Here is an 18467-nt window from a genome sequence, read left to right as displayed (position 1 = left end):
ACATTCAAAAATTTATTACTGGTATAATAATTTCAAACAAGTCTTCCCTATTATTATTAAAACACAAAATATACAATTTTCAATATTAATTTCTTAAAAGTGTCTGTGAATCAATCCATAAAAAAGATAGTCCAATATTAAATTACTACCTGTTGATATTATGCAAATCCAACAGTACTAATATGGCGGTGAGCTTCCATAAAAAAAATTTAAAAAATTACAAGGAGTAAAATGAATAGATGCACTGAAAATAATTATTACAATGCAAGTCTCTAATGTAAACTACTGCTGATCAAAACTTTTGTGAGGGTTCTCAAAGAAGCAGATAGTATGGCTGTTCTTTGCCATTATCCAATTATATACCTTCAAGATGAAGCTCTACTTGCCAGGAAGGTAATGATACTAGTAGCATCTACAAAGCGTTGTAAAGTAGTAGGTGTACAGTGAGCTGAAGCAGAGGCAAACTGATACAAAGACTGTTAGCAGTCAGTTCTCTTCATAGTTGTGCTCTGTTTTCAGTGGGGTGCTGTAACTCTTAGTTGGTCTACAACAAGAGGGGCACTGTCATTCACCTAATTAAATCTAAACAGACAGAAAATGCAGGTTGCTTGTTTGGAGGAACATTTCTCTAAGCAGCAGCACAAAACTCGATATTTCTCATATGGGACCATGACAGATCAGAGAGCTATGGTTGAGGATATGGATTTCTTGTGGGCAATTCATGCAAGAATTTGAAGAATCTCCAGGTCAATAAAACTGCTATGCAAAGAGCAAAACCTGCCGGTTAATGTTTACAAATACAGTAAACAAAGATTGAAGTAGCTTGATGCTTCACCTCTCCTATGTTCCAGCTCCCCAAAAACTCTTCTGCATATTATGCTAAAATAATTACCCCAGAAGAAGGGACGTAGCAGATACACTGTTTCCAGAACTACTATTTCACTCCAAAATGCAGTGTACATGTTCTGAAGCTATCATTTCTCTGTGATGGACTGCTCTGTGATGGAAGTGGTAGCTTTACTCCTATTCGAAACTATATAGTGGATGTTGCCATCCAAAACTGTTCATCAATAAACAATACTGTGCAAGTGAGACTCCATGCTACATACTATATATTCTGACCATCTGCTGTTGCTCCCTGCCCCCATGAAAAATATGAACTCATTCAAGTTGTACACGTCACTGACATTGACTATTGACAATTTTAATCACAAGGGTAGGTGACTTCAGTTTCTGCTGAAGCTCATTAATATGGGCCTTCTGTGAGAGCTTTTTTTATTTCCATCAGTCCCAGAAATTTGGTGTCTTCTTTGTAGGGAAGATGGATTTTGGCACACAATGAATTAAAGAAACTTGATATACTGTGTTTCATAATTATGAATCTGTTGTATCACCTGTGAACCACAACTCATCTCCCCAGAACATGATTCGTAATATCATTTATTATCTGCACCCACAAGAATTACGTTTTTATCACCATCTTCAAGTTAAACAGCTTTAGAATTATTTGTTACATTTGAAGCAAGTCATTAATGTATATAAAAAAAAGAAGTTTTAATCTTGTATAAGGCTACATTCTAGATAAATACATCCAGAAAATACTTGCTAATACTTAAATTTACATTGCTTGTTAACATATGTCTTTTTCTTTTCTTTTTCCAGACAACTTTTCATGCTATTGCCAGTCTATTGCATATCCTCGCTACTTCTTTCATCATCTGGTATTTTGAAAAAATAAATAAATAAATAAATAAACTTGTCTAATACTTTCAATATCTCATTTCCTAATATAATTTCCTCAGTATTATCAGATTTAATTTGACTGCATTCTATTATTCTCATTTTACTTTTCTTCTTACATCTTCTCAAGACACGCAATTGTGTTTGTATTGGGATTACAGCCTCACTGAATTTTTTAAACGATGTTATGTTCAAGATAAAGTGTGCTATTAATTTAGTCATTTTGAAGAGGTTAAGCTGCAATCAGCAACATACATCACAAATTCCAAAGATGAATATGCATTTCACAGTACAATCATAAAACATCTGGCAGTGTGGTTTCAGTTCGATGAGACTGCAGTCGTGTATCTGAGCTGTGTTTGCGTTTGCCTATCTGCAACTCAGCATCTCCACTATATGGTGAGTGGCAACTTCTCTTCTCATAATATTGTTGCATTCCATCCTGGATTTTCCATCGTTGGATTAACAATTGACATGTTTATTACTGACTGCTGTTTAACCACTTCCAAATTAAGCTGAAGTTGAAATTCCAATTGTGGAAAGTGTAATAAATATTCTTAATTACTTTGATTTCCTTTACTGGTTGTCCAACATTTGGACTGAATGTCATATGGTATAGGCTAGAACTGTCTCACTCCCTTCTCAATTATTCTACATCTACATCTACATTCATACTCCGCAAGCCACCCAACGGTGTGTGGCGGAGGGCACTTTACGTGCCACTGTCATTACCTCCCTTTCCTGTTCCAGTCGCGTATGGTTCGCGTATGGTTATTAGCTACTTCATGTCCTTTGATTCTTATGAGTGCAGTCTGGTTTCTGTAAAAGTTATAGATAACCTTCCATTCCTTGTATTTTGCCTATTACCTTCTTCATTTCAAAGAGTGTCTATCAGTCAACATAGTCAGACCTGTCTTTGGGTCTACAAATGATATAAATGTAGATTTGCAGTTTTCAAAGTTATCTTCTGTGAAAAATCGTAGGGTCAGTATTGCCTTGTGTGTTCCTGTATTTCCCCGGAACACCAACTGATCTTCCTTGAGGTTGACTCCAGGTTTTCCCATTCTTCTGTAAATCAACTGTGTCAATATTTTGCAACCATGACTTATTACACTAATAGTTTTATCACATTCACAACTGTCAATGATCTCCTTCTGGAATTATTACAGTCTTCTTGAAACCTGAGCACATTTCCCCTGTTTCATACATCTTACACACCAAGTGCCATAGTTTTGACATGGCTTGCTCTCCCAAGGATCTCAAATCTCAATAAACTTGATATAAAGTCATCTACTCCAAGGGTCTTGTTTCACTTACAGGTCTTTCAGTGCCCTGTCAAATTCTTCTTGCAATATCTCCCTCCTATCTTCATCAACTCCCTCTTCCCTTTCCATAGAATTGGCTTCAAGTTTATTTCTTTTACACAGTCCTCCTATAAATTTCTTGTGTATCTCAGCTTTCTAATTTTTTTAAAGTAATGGACTTGCATCTTAGGTCTTGATATTTGCTTAACTGCTTTTCTTTTCGCGAAAGGTTTCTTTAATTTTTCTTTAGGTGTCATCTACCATCCTCATAGTAATGCCTTGCTTTGCATTTCTCCTCTAGCCATGCTTGCTTTTACACACTACCCTTCCTGTCATTCTCATCTTCGGACTCCTGTATTGCTTTTCTGGTGCTTCCTTTGCTGATTTTTTTGTATTCTCTTTCATCAATTACATTTAATATACTAGGCAGGAGAATAACTCAAGGAACCAGACTGCCTATTATATCACATCAGCCAAATGGTTGTCTTGCTTAGTACCAGTTCTGGTAAAGACTTGGATCTCCCTTCTTAACTCACTTACCTCAGGCTTCCACCCTTCCCATTCGTATTTTTATTTTCTTTTTGCTTTATTTTTCTTTTTTGCCAACGTTTCTCCCCACCTTAGTCCCATCCTTACCACATATGCTATTGGTTTCATTACAGAATTTCATTGCCTTTTCTCCTGCTGGCCTTCATTCTTCTGCTTGTATCTTTACTTCTTATTGTAACATATCTTTGGGCCGACTGTTTTAAAGGTAGTGTCTTCTACATTTGACATTCCAGTCCTTGTGATACCTTTTCCGTCATCTCCATTTCCCTTACTGCTTACACCTCACAGGCCTCTCTTAATTCAGATTCTGAATGACTGTCGCCTTTTCCTCTTACCCAGCTTTTTCCAGTTTTCTCTAACTGAAGAAGTAACCAGTGCTTTTGAATGTTAGGAAAAATATTTTTCAATTACTTATTAACTGCAGTAGCTGTTGTGCTTACTGAAGGAATTAAACTGCAAAGTGTGCTTTGTGAAATTAAGTTCCGGCCAGTTCATGCCTCCCTTTATTGTTATCATCATCAAAATGGGCTCATCAGACCAAGTTCTTCCAGTCAACTTGGGTTTTTCTGCCAGGACAACTGTCCAGTTGTCAATTTCTTGCTTAAAAATTTTCTATGTGGTATTATCAAGTCATATTATTACTACTTCCTCCAGTTGTCCTTTTCCTGCACTCATTCATTTTACTGTCTCAACTTTAGCTTTACTGTGCCTTTTGCAGGATTTCACAACATGTCTAGTTAATCTGGTTGGTTTAATTATTTTAATACCCCCATAGAACTTTACACTGAATTTTTTTCATTTCTGAATAAATGCTGGTACAATTTTCAATTTCTTTATTTGCTTTTAGTCTGTATGTACTTCTTCAATATAACCTCAACCTTAAATTTTCCTGATTTCTTTTCGTTAGCTCTTTAGGATATCTTCAGTGTCCCTCTTTCTCTTTAAAATGAGTGCTTCACCCCCGAGGGTGTATATATGGACAAGGAAAAAAATTCCCGAATTTCCCGGTTAAAAATACACTTTCTCCCGGGTGAAAATACACTTTTCAGCGTTAAGTAACAGTATACTCTTCCTCAGCACAGTAAAACTCATCAATCCTTTTAATGTTTATGGTTTTATATACCGGAGTAGAATTTCCAAGCACTTTAGAAAACGAAACTCAGAGGGAAAAACAAGTTTTGAAAGACCTTTGATGTGCAGCAACACGTACGCTGCATATTTTCGTATTACGAAGGTATAAATTTGAATTCCACTAAACACCGCATGTTACTTTCCGAAGCATTGAATTCGAGATTGCGATGCGCTTTTGTAAGACAGTCATAGCTCATGTCACGTGATCTCGCCAGCTGATGGCAGCATAGGACACGTGATGTAGTAAGCCAATAGCAAGATCACTCTTCAGTAGCGCAAACACACAAATAAGAAAAGTTAATGGTTTAAATTAATATACATAGCATTCACATATAATATTGGTCTCGAAGATTAATAAGCTGGAAGAGAAGCTAAGCTTCCACATATAATGTTGATCTTTTTGCGCGTGTTACACTTTATGATACATCACACAAATGTGCCAGTAAAATTTTTAATAATGACGTAAATGTCTGATCTTCTGGGCTCGAAATTCTTCTAAATGGGCGTCCTCAAAGAGTTGATTTTTAAATGAGAGTCAAACGCTTTGTGATTTAAGAAATTAATCGTACATTCTCGCACATAGTTCATCTTGCGTAAAAGGAAATCTGCTTTGAATGTAATGCTTTTCAAACCACCATTCGCAATATTTTCCCGCGATCTGTTTAGAAATAGGTTCGTTTCAGCAAGAGAGCGCCACATAACAGGCGTCACTACGCTTGCGCAGCTATGATGACGCAGGAAGCCCATATGTTCGTAAGTGTAAAACATTAAAAGATCTTACATATGTCATAAAAGAAACAAGACATCAGACGATACTTCAAGAGCGTCGTAATTTCGTGAACCATACCAAAATGCATAATTCAGCTTAAAATGCACATTCGTATGTAAATTTTCTAGGAGCACCAGTCTGTATAATCTAATGTTTGATTTTTTATTATGGCAAAATGCGATATGTGCACTTGAAATGCAGCGAACAGTTGAAACTAGCCAATAATGTGAAATTACACTCATAGATTCACATAAATTGACTGCCTCAGCAAAAAAGATTAATTTTCAGCCAAATCTCTTTAGCAAACCGGCAAAAATAACTTCATTGTTCTGTAAGGTGATTAATGCCTGACTGTCTGAAAGGTGGAGATAAAATGTGAAACTAATGACATATTTTAGCTTTCTATAATTATGCAAATGTATTTTAATTAATTTGATAGCTCCCGGCCACAAAAATCCGTTTTGTTATCATTTAACGTGAGAGCAATAAACGAAGAGGAAACAACAAAATTGCTGAACGTAAACAAAGGTCACGTGGAGACTCCCCACCTCAACTCAAGACTGCTCTGTGCATCAGCCCCAGCTTTACAGTACAGTGAAACCTCTTTATAACGTTCCTCCATATAATGTTTTCCTCTATGTTACGTCCGTTTTTTTCGGTCCCGACTAAAAGCCCATATAAACAATGTTAAATTTTCCTCTTTACTGCGTTTCTTCTATATTACAGTTCCCTCCATGTAACACTCATATTTTTGGAACCCTGGTCAATTATTTACCTCTTTATAACGTTTAAGTGACTGGATGTAGACGCATCGTTTTCCGTTATGTGGTTTTTTGCACTGGCTCGGGAAGCCCGCGCTCAGCGTATATGTCAGCGGCAAAACCCGGTTACGTGACATGTGACGCACATTCTGCTTGCGATCTTTTTGGCGCCATTTCAGTCGATGCTTTGTATTAGTACTTAGTAGCGTGTGTCTTCGGTATAACGTTTTTTTAAAGCTTTCATCAGTGGACATGGGTGAAAATCGGAAGAATATTTCTCTGGAAGAGAAGGTTTCTATTATTAAAAAAGTGGAGGCATCTCCTGGCGTGAGTCGCGTGGAGCTAGCGAAGCAATTGGGACTGGCCCCTTCAACACTCAACACTATCATGAAAAACAGATGGTCGATAATAATAGAAGGGTTTGAGAATTGTGGAAATTCGAAACGTATACGTTTGAAACAATCCACTTACGACGAAATGGAGAAAGTTTTATTAACTTGGTTTCAGCAAGCACATGCTGCAAACATTCCTATAAACGGAACTATTTTGAAGGAGAAGGCGCTTCAAATATCACTTCAGCTAGGAATGGACAATTTTAAGGCGTCCAATGGATGGATTGATAAATTTCGACAGCGTCATGGTGTTGTGTACAAATCGGAATGTGGAGAAAGTAAAAGTGTGGACGAACCAACTGTAGCTCAGTGGATACAGAATCTCCCTAATCTGATACAGGGCTACAAACTGTGTGACATTTATAACGCTGACGAAACCGGCATGTTTTTCAATTTCATGCCGGATAAGACATTTACTTTTCGTGGGGAAAATTGCCATGGCGGTAAGAAGAGCAAGGAATGTCTTACCGTTTTGTTGTGTACAAACGCTGATGGCAGTGAAAAACTGAAACCTTTGGTTATCGGGAAGCCAAAAAATCCGAGGTGCTTCAAAAACATTTCCACATTTCCGTGCAAATATACAAACAATGCCAAGGCATGGATGACGAGTGAAATATTTTTACATTTTCTAAGAGAATTTGACGCCAAAATGGGGAGTGCTGCAAGAAGAGTGCTGCTGTTTGTGGATAGATGTGCGGCACATCCACCAGACGTACCCTTTCTGAGAAATGTTAAAGTAATTTTCCTGCCAAACAACTGCACCAGCCGTCTGCAACCTTTGGACTTGGGCATAATACACGCCGTAAGGTTAAATATAGGACAGCCCTTGTAAAAAAGGCCTTGAATTTGATGGATCAAAGGAAACCAGGAAGCCAGCAAAGCTCACAACTGAAACTGAACATTTTACAGGCAATAAATTTAATTATGTACTCGTGGAGGGAAGTAAGTGCTGAAACTATTAAAAACTGTTTCACAAAAGCGGGATTCTGTGAGAATGAGATGGCAGCTCCTGTGGAAGAAGTTGCAAGTGATTTGCAAGAGTTTCACCAATTAATAGGCAGTGATTCTGTCACTTTTGAGGACTTTGTGGCTGTGGATGACAACGTGGCAACCACAGGAGTACAAAGTATTGAGGAGCTGACTGCAGAGAGAAGTTTGGAGAGTAATAATGGTAGTGAAAGTGACAGTGACAAGGAAGATGACCCTGTGCCCTCATATACTAAGGCAGCTGAAGCCTTTGAAACATTCAGGAGGTACATGATGGCCCATAGACTTGAGGACAGAACAGTAGTTCAACTTGCTCATTTGGAGCAAGAAATGATTGCCATAGAGTCTAGGAGAAACAGAAAACAAGCAAGCCTGCTTGAATATTTTAAAAAATCATAGGTATGTTATTTTCAGATTGCTTAGGTTCCTAGAGTTTTGTGCAAATTTAAGTTCCATTTGATAATTCAATTATTGAAGTAATTTTTTTGTAACTAATTCTTTTTTAATCTGTCCCATTTACTGTGTTTTTATGTAATATGTTCAGTATATCATAAACAAAATTTGGCTCATATTCTATAATTGGGTCAACTGAAAAATGGGATACCACATGTCAGCTTTGGAGAATGACGTCAATCTTAAGAATCTGTTATAGCTTTTTACTGTACAAACTGATCAATTTACTTTCACCCATCCACCTACCGAGCCCCATGTTTTAATTAAAAAAACTAATCAGTTGATACATTGATAATTTGCAATGAATATCATATGTTATGAAAATTTAAAACGTCATCTATTTGTCAAAGCTGATTAGTGGTATCCTGATCTTCAGTAATGCCCTATAATTATTATTTGGAAGCCTTCCTCTGTATAGTGTTTTCCTCTATACAGTGTTCAGAATTTGTGGTCCCTTGAAAAACGTTATATAGAGGTTTCACTGTATTTCTGAACCGGGGCAATATTAAGTAGTGGCGCCCAGCCACACTTCTGTAACCAGAAGCGGGAGAACGTATTACTCATACGCAACTGAATTGCGCGTGTTCAAGAGCCCGCCCGCAACAGCTCAAAAGAATCTAATTTAAACAGTTGTCACATCACGCTCATCGGAGGCAATTTGTTATAAAGCATTGCATAGTCTTCCTAAAGCCTCTGACACACATTGCTGTTGGCAGATGCTTGTATGAGCACTGTTTTGTTGTTGTATACGGCGCATTTCCTTTGCAACTTAAGTTTTATTTTCTTTTTTTCTCTCGTTCATGTTTTGTTGCTGCAGTATTATTCTGCAGTAGCCAGATACAGTAATATCCTTTGTTAGAGTATTGGTTCTTACCAGTCAAAATCACAAAAATTTAACTGAAAATCAAAACCATGAAAAATTCCCAGAATTCTAAACAATTCCCGGGTTTTTCCCAGTTTTCTCCCGGATGAAAAAATTCCCGGGTTTTTCCCCGGGTCTCCCAGTTCGTATACACCCTGCCCCCATAAAGACACACTAGTTTCAAGACACTGTTGTAGATGTATTTTGTAAGCCAAAAAGCCATTTGCATTTTGTGATGAGGAATATCGCAACCAATTTTTTCCAGGCATTTCCTGAATGGTTTCACGCAAATATTTGAGCTGACAAACTCTCTTGATCTTTCCCTATTCAGTTTTTAGCATGTTGTGTGGAAGGTTGTTACTAGAGATTTTTTTCTTCTTTTTTTTTTTCCTTTAATGATACCTCATTTACTCTATGTTAAGTTAATGAATTTTCAAGTAATATTTTCTTTTTCATGTACTTGAGTCACTTTCCGTGAATGCCTGGCTGATTTTCTTATTTCCTCATGATGTCTACAGCAATGACAAAGTATTTTCTAAACTTAGCTACACACAGATCACTCAAACTGATTCTTAGTAACAGTTTGTAGTTTCATTTTAAAGATTTTATAATTGTGAAGTTCGACTGCAATATTTCTGCACTAGTTTTTAGTTATCTCTTCAAATATAATAATTGCTACAAAGCATTGTTTTCCATTTCATGTTGTGTTCATGCCATCCATTCAATAATATGGACATAGTTTTTACTGAAATAAGTTGCTTTTTATTAATAACATACACTCAATTCAGATTACTTACAATATCTACAAACAAATCATGAATACAATATTCAGCACACAAATATTTCCAAAGCAATTATGTATCTGTCTTACTCTCCTAGTTTAGAATGATCATTATAAAAGCAACCAATGAACACCCAATAAACATATTTTCATACCTGACTGGTCGGTGTACACGTACTGCAACACAGACCCATGAATGGTCTTCCTTTACAGCTCAGCTTGATGTCCCACGGGACTTCCTTAATAAGAAACTGTTTTCTATTCAGGGTCTGTAAAACAAAACAGACACCAAAGAGTACGTTACAAAGATCTAGAACTTCATAAATCAGGAAATAAATTACAAACTGCTCACTCTCTCTCTCTCTCTCTCTCTCTCTCTCTCTCTCTCTCTCACACACACACACACACACAGAGAGAGAGAGAGAGAGAGAGAGAGAGAGAGAGAGTGAGAAGTGAGATATCTGCGCGCGGGCGCATGCACACACACACACACACACACACACACACACACACACACACACATGCAAGAGGTAATGGTGACAGATAGGCATACAGAAGAGAAAAATAACTGCATGAGATTTGTACATGTCTGCAGCTCAAAATTCATTCTATTTTGGTATGTACTGATTTATTCACACCACTGTTCTTTAATTTGCTTTTAAAATTTGGATTTATGTTTGCTTGATGCACTTTGAGCCAAGGTTAAACCCAGACTGTTAAATCTATATATTTGCATTTTTTTTCATACAGTCATCAAACTGATGACTTTCACAAAAATCATACTTACATGTGCAATGATCTTGCAGTACTAAATTGGAATGCAGTAATAGTAATAGTAATAATAATAATAATTATTATTATTATTATTGTTGTTGTTGTTAAAAGCAATCTTACACAAACTCAGTGATAGCATCCATTTCTTAGACCTGTACTAAAATATATATGCTGAGAGAATGAATTAACAGTCCTGCTGCTTAAAATGCACAAAATGAGTACTAACAATTTTTATCAGAAACAATTTCCATTTTATTACCAATATTCTTGCATCTCAGATTTTTATAGTGGCTGGAAACCTGTTAAGGCACATCTGATCAATGTTATGTGGACTATGATCTGTTACTCTTAACTTATTGTTAGTTTTATGCCTGCAATTATTGCTCTTACTTCTAGCACTGTAATCAGAAACATCACTGCACTTGCCAGACTGGCTTTGATTTTGTGCAAAAAAAGTTCGTGATTAGCACAAATACATGGAGTACATTGTCAGACTTTTGTGTTTTATAAACGATTCAAGACAGAACTCAATGCATCCGTGTTCATTCACCAGCCTTATTGCACTTTTTCAGCAGTACTAAAATCCTACTGATGTGCATGTCTGCAGCACAGCCACATAATTCCAAAAAATAATTAAGCTATGGGTAAACTGCACCAAAATACGTAGTTTCAACAATGTAAGAAAATATAGATTGCTACTTACTGTAAAGACGACATGTTAATTTGCAGACAAGCATAATTAAGAGACACTTACACATAAGCTTTCGGAAATAGACCATTCATTCATACAAGCAAGCACACCTCACGCACACATGACAGCCAGTTCTGGAAGCTTGGACCAGAATGCCACTATCATGAAGTCTTGAAGCAGCAATCTATAAGGAGGGGGTGGGGAAGGGGAAAACATAGCAGTGCATAGGGGGAGGGGGGAAGGGGAGCACTGTCTGGCAAAGGGACTGGACTGCCAACAGGCACTGGGGCAGGAAGGTGGGGAAAATGAAGTCAAAAAGGAGAGGAGCATGGAAAGATGGGTGGGTACGTTGGCAGAGGGTGGCAAACAAACAGGATGGGAGACAAGAATGGGGAGGAGATGATAGAACAGAGGGGATCGAAACTGTTGGGTGGAAGGTGTGGGGACAGTTTGTAACTATCCTGGTCTTAACCTATGGCAACATACTGTCCCCACACCCTCCACCCCAACACCCCCACCTATCTTTCACTGCTTTTCTCCTTTTTTGCCCCTTTTTCCCCACCTCCTTGCCTCACAACCTACTGACACCATGCCTGTTGGCAGTGTAGTCCCTGCGCACTCCACTGGACAGTGCTCCCCCCCCTCCCCCACCTGTACACTACTATCATTTTCTCCTTCCCACCTCCTCCAGATCGCTGTGTCCATTCCACATGATAGTTGCATTCTGGTGCGAGCGGCCTGAGTTGGCAGTCACATGTGCATGAAGTGTACTTATTTGTGTGAATGAATGGTGTGTGTTTCTCTTTCTTTCTCTGATGAAGGCTGTGGCTGAAAGCTTATGTGCGAGTGTCTTTTAACAGTGCCTGTTTGCAACTTAACACATCATCTAAAAAAATGGTTAAGTAGCAATCTATCTTTTCCTACAGTGCTGATATTCCAACCTGGAGTTTCCATTTTGACAATATTTTTTATGCTTTTGCAGAGGACTACTTTTGACAGTTGGCTGAACAGCTACATCTAATTGATATTAATTTTCCCCACATATAAAGTTAATGAGGTTTATCCATTGAAGGCTTTTGTCTACAAGGATATCAAGGAATTTGAGATTGGATTGTCCACGATCAAGCTATTGTATATGCTGTCAGTTCCATATGATATAAGTTGACTGTTTTATATGTTAGTGACAGGGCCTTTGTAACAATAGTGTTTAAGCTCTGATGAAGGAAATAACTAGTCATGACTGATTCCAGCTCATTACAATCCTTCCTACAAAACAAAAGAGAGGTTTCATCCTCATAGCTTTCTATGTGCCAGTTTAGTGTGGGTTTTTGAGCAATATCATTAACACAGAGAAAATGATCAAGAATTGAACACACTATATTATTGGTGGACTGGTAATCCAGTCTCATTATCTATTTTGAAAGAGTTTTGTACAGTTTGCAATTCATTAAAAATTATAAACAAATAATTATTAATTTGCCAACACACTCGGCTTGTCAAAATTGTGTGTACAACTTTAAAAGTGCTTCAGAAATAGTGTGAAATCAATGTTTCTTTACTTTTGATGATTACCCTGATCCCTGATTCAAGAGGATTAAGAACAGAACTTGTGTAATATTTTAGAGAAAACCCTGACACTATATGTACATAACACTAATGATACCCCATCACTTATACATACACAAAATCCTCTTGCACAAATTATGATACCCTTAAAAATACAAAAAATTATATTAATATTTGAAAAATATAGAACTGTTTGTGATATTCACTTATTATGTAAGCTAAAATTCACAAACTCTTGAACAGCAGTGAAAGAACACTACAGCAGAAGCTCAAGTAATTTGTTTTTGAAAATGGATTTGGGAAGAGAGCTGGAAATTTTGGCAATAACAAACTGAACACTTTTTGCACCAATGACAAGAGTTTCTAATATATAGTGGATGTTATTCTAATGTTTGATATTATATGTTGCATTTTTTGTTGTGCTATTTTCATAATGAGTCTAGTTCTTTGTAATGAAGCACTTGGCAGAAGATATCTATTGCAAAACAGTGGCAAAGGATCTATGGCAAGAAGTTTATAGACTTACTCTACAAATTTTCTTGTAAACAATGATTTTTTGTCAAATAAACACATTCCTCCAGAAAAATAGCTTCTTAAGACATAATGAAGTGTTCAGACACAAAATAGGCTGCCTTAATGACCTTCTGGTCATCAGGATCAGTATTTTTAATGAACCATCTGCTGACTTTGATATCCTTATAATGTTAAGTGTATAACAATCTCAGTCTAGTTTGAAGTGTAAGGAAGACCAAAAACCTTGGTACTATCTGCTTTCTACATTTGCTGATTATTTTTTGTCACTGTTAAGTTTCTCAAGGTCTTTATAACTACCGTTAAAATGAATTAAATTGGTCGGCTAACAGTAAATCAGGACTGTAAATTTATACTAACTGCTCTTGGCTGTCGACTACTAATTAGCAAGACCTGGGAGAGAACACTGATGGTTTATGATGAACCACTCAAATCTAATACAACAGATGCTACTGATTTGTTGTCCATAGATGTTCAACAAAACTTTTTGATTCCTTTCCTAAGGTGTGTTACCTAATGTGCTCATATGAGAGTATGTTGTTGTTGTTATCTTCAATTCAAATAAGTGTTTTGTGCAAGTTTCCACACTAGCCCTTCCTCTGCAAGCCTCTTCATCTCTACATAACTATCACAACTTACAAAAACTTGAGCCTACTTACTGTAATCAAGTCTTTGTCTCTCTCTACAATTCTGTAACCCAATCGATTTTTCTTCAATGTCTCATGACATAATAATCCATTCTTTTAGTGTTGTGCCATAACACACTTTTCTCCCCAACACGATTCCGTATGTCTAATCAGTTATGCTGGTAGTGCAGTGCTCATATTTCCCCTAAAAATAACTTCTGATCAACACAAATGAAGGCTTAAATTAGATCACAGAAAATACTCACCATAAAACTTCTTTTTTATGGGTTCTTAAGATGTTATCCTTAAGTGTGAATCAACCTTATACAGCCTTAATAGGCCTAAACTTTGGACCACAGTGATTGCTTTTCAGGAACTGGGCTGTCTTGCAGCCGAATAATTGCCTTCACTAATTGTCAATAGCCACCTACAGTGGTTGTAAACTTAAATAAAGTGCCTATTTCAACACGTTCCATAGAATGTTCGACACTTCAACTTTGCATGATGAAAAGCAATTCTCCTCTGATTTTGCCTTTCATCTGACATGTTTCACATTGTCATGGATGATTTCTAACATTTGCATTCTGGCTATGTTCACTTATCCAGCAGCTAATACATGTGAGCTTACATTAACAGAATTCCAGACATTTTGTTCCCGAGTCCAGTGACACTTCATTAGCCTATTCACTTAAATGCCATGTCACAGACAAAGCAGTGTTGTCAGACACTGGTTTTGGGTAAGTAATAATGGTTTGTTATTCTAGACAATAGTCATTTCTTTGCATCCTTAAATCTTGCATTATGATAAAATGTAGGTATTTGGTGTCACCAGGATAAAATTCATTCATTTCTGAAAAGTTTTTCACAAACAGTAACATATCCAAAAGTCCTTTGTTTAATCAAAATTGGTCCATTTGGAATAATTTGTACAAAATATAAAGAACTGGTTAAATAAAGCTCTTATCGTAAATTATTTTAATTTAGCCGCACAATACTTTCAAATTCAAGTATGAAGCTGAAGTATGTGCATAATGAAGAGATGCAAGTGATCTCACATTTGAAATTACTTAAGTCCGATTAAAGCACTTAGCTCCGTTGACTTAATCATCTTATTTTCAGACTTGAAAGAAGAATGGATCTCTTGGATGACACTCAGTTTGGCTTCAGGAAACACAAAGGCACCAGACAGGCAATTCTGACATTACAATTGTTACAGGAAGCAAGAGTTAACAAAAACTGAGAAACTTTCATCATATTTGCTGACCCACAAAAGTGTTCCATCAGGTTAAGTATTGCATGGTACTTTGAATCCTAAGAGAAATTGGTGTACTCTACAGGGAAAGATGGTTAACACACAGCACAAACAACAACTAAGAGGGAACAATACAAATGGAAGCCCAAGAGAAAATTTTTAGATTGAAAAGTGCATAAACAAGGCTGCAGTCTCTCTTCTCTACTGATCAACATTCATATCAAGGAAAAGATGAATGAAATAAAGCATAAAGCAAGGCTGCAGTCTCTCTTCTCTACTGATCAACATTTATATCAAGGCAAAGATGAATGAAATAAAATTTCAGTTCTTGGGTTAAAAGTCAGGGTGAGAGGATATGACTGATAAGATTCACTGACGAAATTGCTATCTGCTGTGAAATTGAGAAGAATTACCCTGGATCTTTTGAATGGAATGAACTGTCTACTGGACGCATAATGTGGACTGAAAGTGCATTGTGTAGAAATGAAAGTATTACAAAGCAGCTGATACGAGAATAATGACAAACTTAGCATATACCTTTAGGATCACAAAGTAAGTGAAGTGATGCAAGACTGCTACCTTGCAGGAAAAATAATATTTGCTGGATGAAGCAAGGATCACACAATAAATAGACTCACATAGACAAAGGAGTGTTTGTCACTGAAAGGAGTCTACCAGTGTCAGATATAAGCCTTAACTTAAGAAAGAAATTTTTGAGAATGTATGTCTGGAGTGCAGTATTATGTGGAAGTGAATCTTGGACTGTGGGAAATAAGGGAATTGAAGTGTTTGAGATGTGATTTTGCAAAAGGATGTTGAATATTAATTTAGCTGATAAGATTAGAAAAAGGAAGTTCTAAACAGAATTGTGGAGTAAAGCAATATATGGAAGATACTAATTACAAGAAAGAATAGGATGATAGGATATGGGAAGACATGGTACTAGAGAGAGCTATATATGGGGAAAATTGTATAAGAAGATGGTGATTAGAACATGTACAACGAATAAGCAAGGATGTTTGATGTAGGTGCTCTACTGAGATGAAAAGACAGGCACAAGAAAGGAAATTGTGGCATGTCACATCAAACCAGTCAGAATAGGGAAAAAAGAGAGAGGGGGAAGGAGAGGAGGAGCAAGGGTGAGAAACTGGGTGACATTCACTGAAGAACAATGACATAGCCTGTTTCTGTTTCCATTGATAATTTCAACCAGTATAAGACAGACTTGACACGTCTGATTTAATCTTGATGTGGCCAAATGATGCAGTGTGCTGGAAAGAAAAAAAAACTATAAAATAGAATATTTCTCAACAAAGCCAGTAAAACAAGAGATTTGGTGACTAAGATTTTGAAAATTAGTGTTAGTCACAACTAAATAAACCACATTATTCATAATTCACTACAATAACATCAAGTTTCTGTGAGTTGGTTGCAAGACAAAGACTTGCTTGCGTAGTTACCACATGTTTATGAGACTGCAGAACACAATTTCTTGGGGCATCAATGTTCATCTTCACTAAAATAAGGACAGAACATCAAAACAATTACACGCACTGGAAAAGAAACCTTTGAATACTGAAAATATGTAAGCCTGGAATATTGCAGATCCAGATGGGGCACAATAAACAGTCAGTCATTATGTGATCTGTCTTGCAATCATACGAAGCTTACAATCAGTTCAAACTATCACAATACAGTACTTACAAACTAATACAGCATGATAATATGAACCTACACAAAGGCTCAATTAATAATGAATAATGGTATCTTTTGTTTCCAATATCTGTAACAACTTGTAAACTTGCCTCACGAAGAACAGGTGATTTCAACATGTTTGTGCCCCTCCAGGAGGTATTAGGTAGTACAATGTTTCTGAGAAACAATAAAGTGAAAGGTAATGATGAAGTGAAAGAAGGGTTGCACAGCCATTCTAAACATCATTTTTTTATGTGCTGGCAATGAGGCACTAGTAAAATAAAGTAGATATGCTGGGGAGCCACAAGTGTAACTAACTAACTAACTACATTGTAAAATCACATGTTTGAAGTTTTGGAAGAGCAATAACAGTTTACACAAACAGGTACTTATCATTAAGTACATAAGTGAAATTAAATAATAAAAATGAAAATTCAAGACTCAATCACTTACTGAAAACAGATCATGCTAGGGATGTAGTATATCACTCATAAGTTTTCTTATGAGATAACAAAGCAATGACTGAATCTGAGAAAACTTTGTAACAGAATAAAACTACATGGAGAACGATAACAATGATAAGGTTTGTCTATGATACTGCCCTTGAGATGAAGAATAAAATCTAATATAGATCTATAATTAGATGAAATACACTGACTACTGAAGTAGAACCACCAACTTGAGCCCAATCTGGAATGATTAGAGCAGGTTATTCTAATGGTGCTCCACTGGGCACAGGTGCACAAAATGCCCGAGGGGTAGTGTGAGCTACCAAGCAGGTAGTCTTATTGTATGCGTTCTGAGGAAGCGCATGACACTTAGCCAAACCTGGTCATGGGCACAACAGTACTATCACATAGGCTACAGCCTGGTTGCCCAACTACCAACATGTTGTTTGTTTGCCCACCCCTGCCAACCTGTACCCAAGACACCTGCCTGCTGCGGGTAGGCATTTGATCTGCAAAAGCCTAATTTAGAGTCTTGATAGCAATCCAGATCATTTGCCTGAACAACCAAATAATCTAGTGGAAATCCTCCTCTGTTGATTATGTGCTCCAACAACATAAAAAGAGATCCAACACAATATTAATAATATGGCTACTCTCTTATGGACCAACAAAAACTGATGTCCAGATACTTTCAATTGCATAATAATGTATGCTCTATATTTCCAGTTAATTTGATAATGGAGGATATTACAACTATAAGAATTATGCAAGAAAAAACAGCTTCCAATATGTAACACATACCATTCAGTATGACACTATCATTGGTGTGTGACGGTGGAGATAATGATGCAGTTATGTATTTAGTACTGCATCCAATCCTGTGAAATGCCGGACAGTAAGAGCAACAGTGGATTGGAGTGCATTCCTTTTAGTGCTTTGTATTTGCTTTATTTCGTTTTATGTTCCTATATGTATGAAAACACAGTTAAATTATTACTACTACAACAACAGAATTAGTATCACTGTAGTCTGCAAGGGTATGAGTTAAAGGTCTAAAGAAATGGATTATACAGGAATTATCTGTAGTTACAAATAGTAGTAGTAGTAGCAGTAGTAGTAGTAGTAGTAGCAGTAGCGGCAGCAGCACTAGAAGT

At 36.8% G+C, this 18467-nt stretch overlaps 1 protein-coding gene across 3 annotated transcripts in view; it reads right to left on the bottom strand.

The window, feature by feature from the left end:
• Positions 1-18467, bottom strand: part of LOC126251523 (glycerol-3-phosphate acyltransferase 1, mitochondrial) — a 386686-nt gene that overhangs the window by 135548 nt on the left and 232671 nt on the right. For all 3 annotated transcript variants that reach the window (XM_049952007.1, XM_049952006.1, XM_049952008.1), the window contains exon 3: positions 9885-9998. In XM_049952007.1, the coding sequence (XP_049807964.1) occupies positions 9885-9998 (114 nt within the window). The remainder of the gene's footprint in view (positions 1-9884; positions 9999-18467) is intronic.

This window comes from Schistocerca nitens, chromosome 4 (genome assembly GCF_023898315.1).
Source record: "Schistocerca nitens isolate TAMUIC-IGC-003100 chromosome 4, iqSchNite1.1, whole genome shotgun sequence".
Taxonomy (NCBI): Eukaryota; Metazoa; Arthropoda; class Insecta; order Orthoptera; family Acrididae; genus Schistocerca; species Schistocerca nitens.
The sequence above is the reverse complement of the archived record's forward strand: the minus strand, read 5'-3'. Positions and strand labels throughout refer to the sequence as shown.